General features: G+C 45.6%; 1 protein-coding gene across 1 annotated transcript in view; it reads right to left on the reverse strand.

Moving 5' to 3' along the window:
* Positions 1 to 13,395, reverse strand: part of LOC141800165 (neural-cadherin) — a 152,586-nt gene that overhangs the window by 2,998 nt on the left and 136,193 nt on the right. The window contains exons 21-32 of the mRNA XM_074682571.1: positions 9,923 to 10,107; positions 9,608 to 9,843; positions 6,672 to 6,949; positions 6,383 to 6,597; positions 4,619 to 4,746; positions 4,363 to 4,490; positions 1,605 to 1,716; positions 1,299 to 1,479; positions 1,043 to 1,209; positions 700 to 964; positions 369 to 549; positions 27 to 277 (exon numbers count right to left, since the gene is read on the reverse strand). Of these exons, the coding sequence (XP_074538672.1) occupies positions 27 to 277; positions 369 to 549; positions 700 to 964; positions 1,043 to 1,209; positions 1,299 to 1,479; positions 1,605 to 1,716; positions 4,363 to 4,490; positions 4,619 to 4,746; positions 6,383 to 6,597; positions 6,672 to 6,949; positions 9,608 to 9,843; positions 9,923 to 10,107 (2,327 nt within the window). The remainder of the gene's footprint in view (positions 1 to 26; positions 278 to 368; positions 550 to 699; positions 965 to 1,042; positions 1,210 to 1,298; positions 1,480 to 1,604; positions 1,717 to 4,362; positions 4,491 to 4,618; positions 4,747 to 6,382; positions 6,598 to 6,671; positions 6,950 to 9,607; positions 9,844 to 9,922; positions 10,108 to 13,395) is intronic.

Here is a 13,395-nt window from a genome sequence, read left to right on the forward strand (position 1 = left end):
GTTTCAGCTCCGTCAAAGTTTCTTACCGAAGAAGACGAGCAGACACATGCTGATGGCGAGGATGGAGCTGGGGCTGAGCGCCGCCAGCCTGTGACCTTTGACCTGCCCCAGCTCGCAGCGCTGACCCCTGAAGCCGTCCTGACAGCGGCAGCGGAAACTGTCGGGCGACAGCGCCAGGCAGACGCCGCTGTTACGGCAGGAGGACGCCGCGCAGGGCGACGGCACGCAGCGCTGCTCGCCTGAGTCGTCCGTCACCGTCACCTGAGCGCCCGGACACCTGCGAGACGGCGGAGGGGTTAGGTCAAAGAAGTGTGTGTGTGTGTGAGTGTGTGTGTGTGTGTGTGTGTGTGTGTGTGTGTGTGTGTTACCTGCACTGGTGTTTCCTCCACAGGTCGATGCAGCGCAGCGGGCTGCGGCACGGCTGGCTGCTGCAGGCGTCGCTCGAGCACCCTGAGGTGACGCCGCGCCTCTCCACCACTGTCACCAAGTCGCGGCTCTGCCCGTCCAGAGGGAGGAGCTGACCGTTAAAACGAACGTCCCTCAGACAGCCTGCAGGGGGAGGACGCAGAGTTAGAGACGCGTTTACCGTCTCTGTGACGACTTCCTGTTTGGCGCCGATCACAGCGACACCTAAAAGACTACATTTCCCATGAGCGCCGTCACCCTTTGTCGCGAAAACGTGACGTTTTGTTTCCTCACCCTGAAAGTCGGCCTTGTCCCCGCCACTCGGCGAGTTTCCGACCGTCACGCTCGCCGGGTGGACCACGATCTCCCTGCGGCCCCCCAGCCGGGCCTGGACCTCCCGCGAGCCGCCGCCTCGCTCCAGCTGCAGCGTGAAGAGGTTGTCATGGCGGCTGAGGCTGACCTGCACCCACTGCCCGATGTCCACACGCTGCCCGGGCAGCCGCATAGCGTGGGCGCCGTCACCCAGGTTGGAGCGCACGGCGAGGTGACCGTCGGCGATCTGAGAGGAGATGGGAAAGCGTTAAATCTGTGTCATGTCTGCGTTTTTACCGCTGTGCGGGTTAATCTGGCGCCGCACCTCCAGGACGATGTACTCGTCGCCTTCCCGTGATGTCATCGACAGCAGGGCGCCGGACGAGGCTCGGCTTCGCAGGAGGAGCTGGACGTGCGTGCGGCGAGGGCTGCCGCCTCCTCGGAGCTGATACCGCACGGCGCTGCCTGCGTCGAAGGAGAACTCTGGGACGGCTGAGGAGGAGGCATGACGTCACGTTAACACAGATAAAACGCCGCAGACGCCATGTTTACACACGAAGAAACACCGTCAGGGCACTCACCTTTGTCACACTTGTGTCCGGTGAACCCGGCGTGGCACTCGCAGCTGAACGAGCCCCAGTCAGCGAGGCAGGACGCCTGGGCGCCACAGGAGGGACCGCCCGCCGTCACACACACGCCATCCGTCAGCCGGCACCCGGGGGCGCTGTCCACGCTCTCACCTGGAGACGCCAGGTCGTACACCTGAGGGAAGTCCAAAATGATGGTAAACCGAGATCAAGTCGTACCTCAACAGGAGCTCACACAGAGCATTTGCAAAGGATTGTGGGTAAAAAAAGCAAACATTTGGAGAGATTTGTGCGACTCACCTGAGAATCCACCTGAAGGTTACGGACGCAGCCGGTGAAGCTGAGGTAACGACGATGAGGAGGAGACTCCTTCACTCCTCCCAACTGGAGAGGCTGGAAGACGTTCAGGTACCTGAGGAGGAGGAGGAGGAGGAGGAGGAGGAGGAAGAGGAGGAGGAAGAGGAGGAGGAGGAGGAAGAGGAGGAGGAGGAGGAGGAGGAGGAGGAGGAGGAAGAGGAGGAGGAAGAGGAGGAGGAGGAGGAGGAAGAGGAGGAGGAAGAGGAGGAGGAGGAGGAGGAGGTAGGTAGATAAGATGATAAAATAAGGAGACAAAAGAGAGGAGAGAAGGAGGAAATAAGGAAAGATAATAAGGAAAGGAGTAAAGAAGGAGTAAGAAGAGAGGTAGGAAAGAGGACAGAGGAAGGAAATGTAGAAGGAAAGGAAAGAAGAAAAGAAAAAGGAGATGAAGGAAAAGTTAAACTGATTAGTTTTTAAACTTAAAGGGGACATATCATGCTGATCCCTGATTTAATACTTACATATATTATAATTAGTGGTGGGACTTGATTAAAAAATTAATCGAAGTAATTATGCCATTTGTAATTAATTAATCGTAATTAATCGCATTTTAGTCACATCAATATTCAACATCAGAAGCAACACTTTTCAATTCAAACAGATTTTGGTAGAAGACTAAATCATTGAGTATTCTCATACACAAGTTTAAACAACAAAATCCTGTTTATTTTGGTTTGAAGATGTTTTTTGTGGACACTACTTTCAAGTACATTCATCAGCCGTTATGTGGTAAAAAGTGCTGTCAGGAGATTAAATAAATAATCTTATTAATTACAGGATTTGTAATTAATTGATCTAATTAATCACATTTTAATCTTATATCTGCTTAAGGTCCCCACATAAAGAATTTGAATTCTAAGGCATTACAAAATTATAGTGCATGACTAATCAAATAAATACATGAAAAAGAGAAGATTTGTAAATACTTTTTTTTCAACTGGACAATATTAATTAAAATGTCCGTGTTCCCTGCCATTGACATTCGATTACTGACTGCGTCTATAGAAGTAAATTATAGTTTTCAGCGGAGGGGGGCGGGGTCTGGCGGAGCTTGTCAATCAAAATCCTGCTCGTAAACTACTGTGGGTGAGAGCGGTGCTCTCTTTGGATGAGAGCTCAGCCTGGATATGAGGAGAAGATGTGAGATGACAGCGACACAGAGAGACGCTGACAGTCAGAAAAGTTCAGGCAGCTCACGCTCCAACAGAGGATGTGTCGCTGTAGTTCAGAGAGAAAGAGCGGCGCCATCGAGAGAAAAGACGACAGAGATCATGGAGAGGATCAAAGGATGGAGCGCCTGAGATGAGCACGATCAAAAAAGTTTGATATTTCTATTTTTTGGACCAAAAACAGGAAGAGAGACATAAAAGAAGAGAGTCCACTCTTTTTAAGTAACTTTGGTGTTTTCATGGTCAGAGAAAACAAGATTATTTGGATCTTAAAAGATCAATCAGGATGCTCTGAAATGGTTGGCAGCCAATGAGGTAATCTTGCGTTGATTTTTATAACGCGTTAATGTGTGGTGTAATTAATTAATCTAATTAATACGTTAAAGTCCCAGCCCTAAATATAATGAATTTGAAAACAAGACCTTTCACCCCCTGAATTTTTTAAAAATGAGATATTTTATTTTTTCTGATATCCTAGAACGAGATTTGATGCCTCTGAAAATAGGTCATTGACATTTGGCCGCGAGATTTCTACCGTCGTGACGACACGAGGATCCTTTCTTTTTATTGGAGTAATCTGATAAAGCAGCTCCTCCTCTGTGATGTCAGTTAGTCACACAACCGCCACCGAGGGATACACCCACCAAGAGCCGACTGACTGAGTGCTGGATGCAGGGACTCTGCTCTGCTGAGCAGCTTGGCTTTACATGGTGAATTAGCAGTTAAAACACTGTAGTTTTAGCAGACGTCGTAATACTTGCGAGACTGTGATATTTGCATGCTTGTTCTGACATGCACTGTGAACCTGGACCACAATAATGCTGCGGTAATAACATAGTGAGGGACTGATGGTAGAGATGATCTTTAGACGACACTTTCAGCATGATGGATAAAACAGACAGAGAAAAGTGAAGGAGCAGGATGGAGCCCTGTTATAGAAATAGTTTATTGGTGAAGTCTGCCTATATTTCCACGTATAAACTCTACATGTTACAGTACCGCTTTGACTCACCACACTGAAGCGTCCTGAGATGATCTGTGTCCAGGTGGATTTTCTTCCTCCTGAGCTGCAGAACCGTCCGGGTCTGACTCGGGGTCCAATACAAAAGGACGTATCCTACACTCTGCCATTTTATTAGTGCTATCAATGCCTTACGGTGAAGTTTTGGCAAACAGCAAACTCGCTCAGTCTGCTCCATCCAATATGGTGATTTTGTAAATACTGCCATGCTGCAAAAACCGCCCCTGGCTCTACCCCCTCTGCCCCTCTGATAGAACTGACCAATCAGAGCACAAAGGGCTGTGATGTTGCGAGGTTACTGGAGGTCATTCTCCAAACGGAGCGTTTCAACGAGATCTTCAGAATGGCCTAAAATGAGGATATTGAGAACGCTATTGTGGGGCAATGAAGGAACTAAATGACTTGTACTGAGGGCAGAAATGCTTTACAGGCATCCTAGTCTGGCATAGTGAAAAGGAGAAACACGCAGGATATGTCCCCTTTAAGGAAAGTTAGAAAGAGTCTGTCTCACCTCTGGTTTCCAGGTGTTTCTCCTGCAGCTCTGCATCCTGATTCGTCTGTTTCCTGATCGTCTCCTCTGACGCCCTCCGCCTCATTCACGGTCACCCCCCCACACTGGTCCAGGATCAGCTGCACAGCCTGTGCACACACACACACACACACTCTTTGACTTCCTGTGTGACATTATTTTTCCTCAGAGTTTTCAGCAGTGGAAACTTTTTCCCTCACGTTTATCCACCGGATATCCATCGGTCTCTGCGTCTTACCTTCCCGTCACTGATGACGTCCAGGCGATGCCAGCGCCGGTCGGTGACGGTGGATTTTGGCGGGAGCTGCAGGGTCAGAGTTCCTGATCCGTGGTTTATGCTCAAAGCCGGGACGCCGTTCCTCAACTCTGCAGAGAAATGAATCAAAACCAGGATTAAAACAATGTTTCATCTGTTTCCACGTGAAAACCACGTAAAGTTTGTTGAGAAAACTGTTTTTTAAACTCTCTGAGGAAGAAAAACGTTGTCTCTTTGTTTCTTCTTTAACTTGGATTTATTCGCCATCGATCCTGAAGCCCCGCCCCGACCTCTGACCCCGACACCACTCCACTGAACGCTGCGTAAGCTCCAGGATCACATCGACAGCTGCAGGATCCTCTCAGTCGATCCTGTGTGTGTGTGTGTGATGTCCAATATCCCTCCACTGCTCGATGTGTGTGTGTTTGATGTGTGTGTGTGTGTGTGACCCGCCTCACAGCCGTGTTATCGGACCACTAAGTGAAAAACTCCATGTCCATCAATACAGCGGCCATGTTTGATCAGCCCCTCGGCGCGGCTTCGATCCTTACGTAACGCCAACGCAGCGTGATTATGCAAGTGGCGTTTGAAAGGCCGTGAGCGAGCTAATCCGTTAAATCCAGACGACGGAGCTGACATCAGAGTTTATGAAGCCGTGAGGATTGATTGGCTCTCTGTGTTAATGGAGGGAGAGCGACAGCGGCTCAGAGGGATTAGAGCGCCGCCAGGTTCAGAGACGAGCTTCAGCTTCAGGAGAGACGAGAGGAAACAGGAAGTCCTGTAATCTCATTAAGATCATGTGTAATCTGGGGATTATGACTTTCATTTGAAAATTCTGACTTTTGTGACTTTAATCTGAGGATTCTGACTTTAATCTAACTGTAATCTGACTGTTATCTCAGGAATCTGAGGAATCTGACTGTAATCTGACTGTTATCTAAGGAATCTGACTGTTATCTAAGGAATCTGACTGTAACCTGAGGAATCTGACGGTAATCTAACTGTAATCTGCCTGTAATCTGACTGTAATCTGAAGAACCTGACTGTAATCTGACTGTAATCTGAGGAATCTGACTGTTACCTGAGGAATCTGACTGTAATCTGAGGAATCTGACTGTAATCTGACTGTAATCTGACTGTAATCTGACTGTAATCTGATCGAATCTGACTGTAATCTGACTGTAATCTGATCAAATCTGAGGAATCTGACTGTAATCTGGGGAATCTGACTGTTATCTGACTGTAATCTGATCGAACCTGACTGTAATCTGACTGTAATCTGATCGAATTTGACTGTAATCTGACTGTTATCTAAGGAATCTGATTGTAATCTGACTTTAATCTGAGAATTCTTACTCTAATCTAAGGATTATAATTTTTTTTTGAAGATTACTGACTTTAATCTGAAGAAAAATGTCCTCCATCTGAGGATTCTGTCCTTAATCTGATAACTCTGTCCCTGATTTAAGAGAAATTGTGTTGTTTGATTTTTTGTTTTGTTCTGTTTGCTTTTTGTTTTTGTTTTTGTTTTGGTCTCCAATTTTTTTTCTTGGAGTACAGTCTGTAATCTGAGAAATCTTTTTTTTTTTTTTTTTTAATTCATTCCCTTTTTAATTCAAGAGTCCTGTCTTTAATCTGAGTATTCCATCTTTAATCTCAGAGTTATAAAATGAAAGGCCGTCTTCAGATAATCTCCGTCTTCAGTCTCAGAGTTCTGTTAATCCAGACTTCTGGAGGAGGACTCACCGATGGCGATGAAGTCCTCGGTCTCCCCGGGCTGGAGGGGGCCGAGCGGTCCGTTGTAGAGCAGCAGCCCGTTCGCCGCCTCAGCCAGGAACTCCAGGGAGATGTGGCTCTGGAAGCAAGGCATGATGGGAGGGAACCAGGCGTAGCCCTGGCCCCCGAAGCTGTGTTTGGTCTGCTGGCACTCGGGCCCGTCGAACATGGGGGGGCACTTACACCTGAGAGACAGAGGGGGCGTCAGTCCGGCTGAACCCAGATTAACTCAGCGGAAGAAGTTTCCCTGGTCCCGTACCTGAACCCCAGGGGTCCGTCCTGGCAGGCGCCCCCGTTGAGGCAGGGGTTGGTGGGGTAGGCGGAGCAGGGCAGGTGGATCGCTTCTCGTCCCCGGCAGCCGCAGCGAGCCGTGGTCGTGGCCGACAGAGACACCAGAGACGTGTTCCCGCCGCTCAGAGCCTTCGGAGCCGGACTGAAGGTCACGTCGGTGACGCAGCCTCCGGACTGAGCGCAGTCCGTGAACGGGCAGTCGTCCACGCCAACCTGAGAGACGGACGCTCCCAGCGCCGCCTCCACCTGCACAGAGCGGGGGGCGGAACAGAGTAAGATCAGAGTTCAACTTCATCAACAGGAAGTGACATCACTTTTTACAGACGAGAGTCAAAGATGAAAAAACTTTCAAGAGAAATGTTTTAAATTTATTGGCATCAACAAATTTAACACGGCTCAGAAAGAAAAACGTAAGGTTCCAAAAACTGTTGAAGTTAAAAAAAAAGAAAGAAAGAAAAAGGGAAAAAAAGAAAAAAGTAAGAAAAAAGATAAATCTTTACTCTATTCAGAATCAGGATATTCATAGAAAACATTTAGATGAAACATTTAACATAAATATTTCATATTTGACAGATGTATTTTGGAATTTTTTTATTCTAAATCTGCAGAAAAAAATATTTTTTGGGCTGGATGTGGAGAAAAGTTGTTTTTTTTGTAATATGTGCAGCCTTACAATCGGTGCCCTCTGCCTCTGGGCTTCCTGTGGCCCCCCAGCTTTAGTTCCTGGTTTCCAGGTTCTGGGACTCGGGGCTGACGCACGATTGTCTTGATGTCAGTTTCGTGTCTGTGCGGCGTCTTTGTGTCTTTACCTTTTTCACGCTCTGTGATTAAAGACGCTCGTTTCTTCTTCTTCTGTTTGACGAGTTATTTTAATCACCGCCTGCTCCGTGCAGCTTTGTGTGATCTTACTTCCTGTGTGTGTGTTTAGCGTGTGTTTCCTCGCCGTGGTCACCTCCTCAGGTCGACGGCAGCTCTCAGGCTTTTAATGCATCTGAAATATTCATGTGTGTTCACACACGTGTGACGATCAGCGTGTGTGTGTGTGTGTGTATCATATGAGGAGTGTGTAACCTTTCAGTTAACCTCTCCTGGCGTGTGTGTTCATGTGTGTGTGTGAGACGGAGCGTTAAATGGTGTCACAGTGTGTGTAAACTGTCTCTGAGAGCTGAGTGTGTTCATGTGTGTGTGATGTTTAATGGGTGTGTGATTAACGTGTCATTAACTCTGAGTGTGTGTGTGTGTGTGTGTGTGTGTGTGTGTGTGTGTGTGTGTGTGTGTGTGTGTGTGTGTGTGTGTGTGTGTGAGGTCTGACAGATGATTCCTCTCTCTGACCCTGACTCTGAGGGTTCGTCCTCTGCGAGCAGGTGTGTGACATCACGTCGTTAAAGAGCGTTCACGTCTCTGTCTCACGCCGTTTAGTTTGTTCACGCTCAGGGATGAAACCTCGTCACTTTTCCTCTGGACGATCTCACAGAAACAGCGACTAGCTTCACCTTAAAACCAGATTCCTAGCCCTGAGGATCTGCTTTAATCAGACTGCAGCGCCACCTTCTGGCTGGAGTCTCACGCACACTGTGTTTAGAGCTAAAATGATGACTTTAATGTTTGATATTAAAAACAAAATTTGGCGTCGAAAAAAACATCCTGAAACTTAAGTCAAAAACACACGGTCATTAATTTTTTTTTTATTTCATTTTTATGAATTTTTTGCATTTTGAAGTTTTTAAATGAAGCTTTTCTTTATCAGTCACACATTTTTCCCCCTTACTGTCTTTTTTCAGTCTCATGTATCCATGGCTGCATTGTTTACATGTGAAATCAGCTGTTAGCAGCCTGTAGCATGTCAATGCTAACCGGTGCTAGGCCTGATGTTTCCCCACAAAGTGAGGAGAAGGAGGTGAGGACGACGTGCTGGTTCTCAGGTGTGAGCTAAGAAGTGACGACATGGACCTGTCCTTCCATCCATCGTTATTATGGATGGAACCCAGCAACCGAGGAAATACCAGAGGGCAGAGTAGCATCATGCTATTCACAGACATGGCTAACAGAGCTAACACCAGACACCAACGCCACTTTCTATACACTTTCTTATTTTTTTTCTTGATTGCTGCTGTGACTCCTCCTGAATTTACCCTCAGGAATAAATAAGTATGTTCTATTCTATTCTATTCTATTCTATTCTGTTCTATTCTATTCTATTCTATTCTATTCTATTCTATTCTATTCTATTCTAAAGCGTTACAAATCCACAGGTTCACCTGAAGCTCCAAAACCACCAGTCAGTCTGTTTCTTTGAGAGATGAAAGAAATCGCAGTCACAATAAGTCCCAGGTTAGCTAGCTAACGCCTGTTAGCTAACACTGGCTAGCTTGTTTCAGCAGACCGACCTCTGTAAACCTGTTGTTACATCATTTTATAACTATGTTTAACCCATCCCACCTCTTGATAAATAAAAGCAGAAATAATATGCAAATCACGCTACTCTAGCCCCTCCCCTAACCCCACCCCCTCCACGCCAAAAGAATGACAGGAAGTTGAAACTGAAAAAAGACGGTAAAGGGGGAAAAAAAGTGTGATCAAAAAAGAAAAACATCACTGAAATAATAAACTGTCATTGATCAAACTGAGACTTAAAATAAATAAAAAATTATTTCAACTCCAAAAAATCAGAATGCAAAAATAATAAAAATAAAATAAAACAGTAAACAAACATTAAAGTCGTTGTTTTGGCTCCGTACCTGATGATGTGACTCTTGTCCTTCAGTCGAAGTGAAAACAAACCAAACTAAACTCTGAGTCAAACCCACTGAGGTTGAACTGAAATGTGAGGTTTCAATAAAGCATTTAAAAAAAAACAACACAAAGAAATAAAAACCTGTTCTTAGGACCCGACCCCCTCCTCACCTTGGCTTTATTCGCCGCCACGTATCCGTGCAGCTTCTCGGCCTTGTAGTACGGAGAGCCGTGAGCAGCGAACCACACGTTGAGCCACTTCTCTCCCCGCACGCTGCCTTCACCCACGGAGAAGACCTGGACGTTTTCAGGTGGCGTCTGCAGGAGTCCAGCCAACGCTCCGCTCAGGCGGGAGAAACGTGTCTCCTCTCCTCCAGCCGCGCTGAAAAAGTGCTCCACGGTCAGATCTGAGAGAGGAGACGGGTTTATTCAGCGAGTGTGAGCAGAGCTGCAGAGGAGGAAGATGACAGCTTCCTGTGGACTCACTGCTGATGCGGAGGGACGCGGCGTTCTGCAGCGCGTCCTGATGCAGCTCCCTGACGTCCACCTGAGCCGTGGAGGTGACATCAGGCCAGGTGAGGTCAGACACTCGGACCTGGAGCTGGTAGGAGCCCGGAGGAGTCCCCTCCCTGACGCTGAGCTGACCCGAGCTCTGGTTCAGGCTGAACCACCTGAGACGGAGACAGAGATCAGTTCGTTAAGGGAAGATCGCTCCGTTTGTCGCTGCTGCTGCTGTTAAACTCTGAGAGCTTCATTTTCACATTAAGTAAAAAAAAACAATGAGACCCAAAAGAGAAACACCTTTTCAGTGGGAGCTGTTTGCTACTGTTGTTGGTGTTAGAAGCCCCGCCCCCTCTGGATTTTGATTGGCTGGTTGAGGATTTAGTAATCTAAATGATAAACGTGTTCCCATAGTGCTTCCTCTGACTTCTTTAAGCACTTTGATATCACACATCACTTTCCTATATTCATTACTTGCAGTTATGGTGCCAGAGAGGGAGGTAAGTGCTACTTTTCAGTCTTTATTTTGTCCGTCTGGTGCCCCCATAGTTTCTTTACATGATTTACAGCTCATAAATGTCCTTATATTTCTCTTACTGGTGTTTTAGACCCAGTTTCCACGACAACATTTCACCGCAAAAACGCAGAGACAAAAAATCTGAGGGACTGAAAACGCTGCAGTAAGCATGCCAAAAATGTTGAAATGCTGACTCAGCATTTCAACATTTTTTTTTAATCCTACTTTCTTCTTCTTCTTTTCATTCTTTCAAATTTTGTCTGATTTTCCCTGTTCAACATTTAAACTGTTCAGCTCCCTCAGGAGATGATTGCTGTGACTTTTCTCATCTCTAACCCTTAAACTTTTTGATTTATTCAGCTTTTTCTGACAAAATTTGCCCCATTTAAATGAATGGGGAAACTTTGAGATGCTATAACTTCAGTTTACTTCCACTTACAGACTTCATTTTTGCTTTAAAATGTTCATGAACTCTTTGGTTATTCATATGTGATGTAACCTTTAGATATCTTTTAAATTTTTTAAGTTTTTACTATTTCTTCTGCTTTTTCTTTTACACAATTCTACAATTTTTAGCTCTGTTTCACTACTTTTAGCATTTTTTTTGTTTTCCTTTTTCAGATTTAGCATTTTAAAGCATTTGCTGCAAAGAAATGCAACTTCTCTAGTTTAAGCTGCTGTCTCTTTAAGGCTCCCTGCTCCACAAACCCCCTTCATTCTGATTGGCCAGCTCTCTGGAGGCAGACCTTGGTAGGAGATCCTTATGTGGTGAAGACCTTGTGCTGTTTTTGAACAGATTCAGGGATTTCTACGACTATGATTCTACGATTTCTGAACGTCCAGCGTTGTGACTTTATAACTTCTCTTAAAGTAGGCCGTCAGGTTTTGATATTTCAGCCTCAGTTTGTGGTAAATTCCTGACTTTCTGTGATGAAAGCGGAGCAGGTGTGACTTTCTTCTGTGTCTAATGAATAAAATAAAGGAGAAACAGGTTAATTGGTGGAAAACGTCAATATTTAAGCGTCTGCTGGAATACTAAGTGGGATAAATGAAGTCTGGCCTGATGTTCTCCTTCATCTATTTTTCATGCCGTCAGATCAAACCTCGTCCAGATGGAGGTTCGAGGTTGAACATGGATCCCTGGTGGGTGGAGGGCTGATGTCGGAGGTTTTGGCACCTTCTTCTGTGCTGCACCGGAGGATTCGATCCCTGGACTGGATCCAAACCAGGTCTGGGAGCAGACAGATTTATTAAGAGTGATTCTGAGGCCAAAGCGCCGGGATCGAACCTGCTGGATTAATGTCACGATCTAAAGATGCTAAACTCTGCAACACGGCGTTTTTCTGACAGGAAACGAAGGAGGAAGTGGATTCCTTCTTCTTCTCTTCTCGTCACTCGTTATCTCGATGATTATCCCTCCGAGGCTTCTTCACCTCGCGTGCTCTTCCTCTAATTCCTGTCCCTACTTTTCACCGCTCCTGTACGTAAATAACGCGCAGCCCGGGCCTGGTGCACGCGGGGAACAAATTGCTCTGGAGCGGCGAGGATCAGGATGGTGTTTCTTTGTTCTCGTCGCCTCGTGTCGCCCCTCCTCACAGGTATCTCGTTAGAAAGGGAAGTGGCAGCGAGCGCAATCAGGCTCTCCTTTCAACGCGTCCGCATGAAGCCTCGCCTCATCAAACAAAACGAGCACCCTCGCCGCGCTTCACTGGGAATTTTCAATACGGCTGCTTATGAAGTATTAATAGCACTGTTCCTGACAAGTCACATCCCCGTTCGCGGCTCCTCGTCCTCTGCCCTCTCATTCTCCTCGCCCCGTCTTTGTTTCCCTCTGTCGCTCTGTTTTACATCTGTCAGCTCCTCTTTCACTCTTTTATTCTTCCTCTCCGTTTCGTTCTGAGTCTCTCGCTGCGCGTCACATGAGAGGGGACACTTTCAGAGGGGATCTTGTCCTGCTCAGACTCATCCTGAAGAGGCTTTAATCTGGTTTTCTCCTGACACTTTCAACCAAAACCTTTCTCACTTATAACATCCCATAATACTGTTTGTTTACCTGCTGCTTTCATTTGATTCTGTTCAGTTGAAATGAATAAGATCAGATCTCTCTTCGTTTTTCTCTTTCTTCTTCTTTTTTTTCTTTGTATTTGTGGCCTGTTGTTACTTTCTCTGTCTCATTTGTTGGCCATTGAAACCAAACTGGTGCTCCTGTGTGTCTGCATTGTTAACACACACAATTTCAGCTGTTAGCAGCCTGTAGAATGTAGATGCTAACTGGTGCTAGGCCCAATGTTCCCCAAGAGCTGAGAAGGAGGCTAGGATGGCATGCTGGTGCTGTGGTGTGAGCTACAAAGAGACAACATCGACCTGTCCTTCCATCCATGGTTATGGGAACGTAAAATCTATCTCCAAAGAGATGAACAAGCTAGCCGTGCTAACCCAGCATCATGCTACTCACAGCAGGTGAAATCCTACCAATGATCATATTTTCAAAAGAAAACTCAAGACCTACCTTTTTAATTTGGCTTTTAGCTGACTGTGTTTATTATTATTTAATGTTATATTTTAACTTATTTTAACCCAAAATTTCAGTTCAGATTTTTTAATTGGAATTTTATTCTTTTTTTAATGCTTTTTCCTTTTATTATTCTATTTTAGCTGATTTTATTTTGCACCTGATGTTACACTTTCTCATTTTACCATATTATTCATCAAAAATTTATTTTATATTGTTATATTATTTATTTATTTATTTATTTATATATTTATTTATGTATTTACACATTTACTTATCTTACCCTCTTGTATTTTCGAGAATTTTTTAAAATTAATTATTATTTTAGTTTTAGTTCCTGTGTTTCCTCATTTTAATTTCAGATAGTGTTTCCTCAGTCCTCTAATTCTATTTTCTGTCAGAATTTTCTTTTTATGTCTTTGTGTGTTT

This window comes from Halichoeres trimaculatus, unplaced genomic scaffold, assembly GCF_033239565.1.
Source record: "Halichoeres trimaculatus isolate MK-OKI-2021-1 unplaced genomic scaffold, fHalTri1.1 fHalTri1_scaffold_12, whole genome shotgun sequence".
Taxonomy (NCBI): domain Eukaryota; kingdom Metazoa; phylum Chordata; class Actinopteri; order Labriformes; family Labridae; genus Halichoeres; species Halichoeres trimaculatus.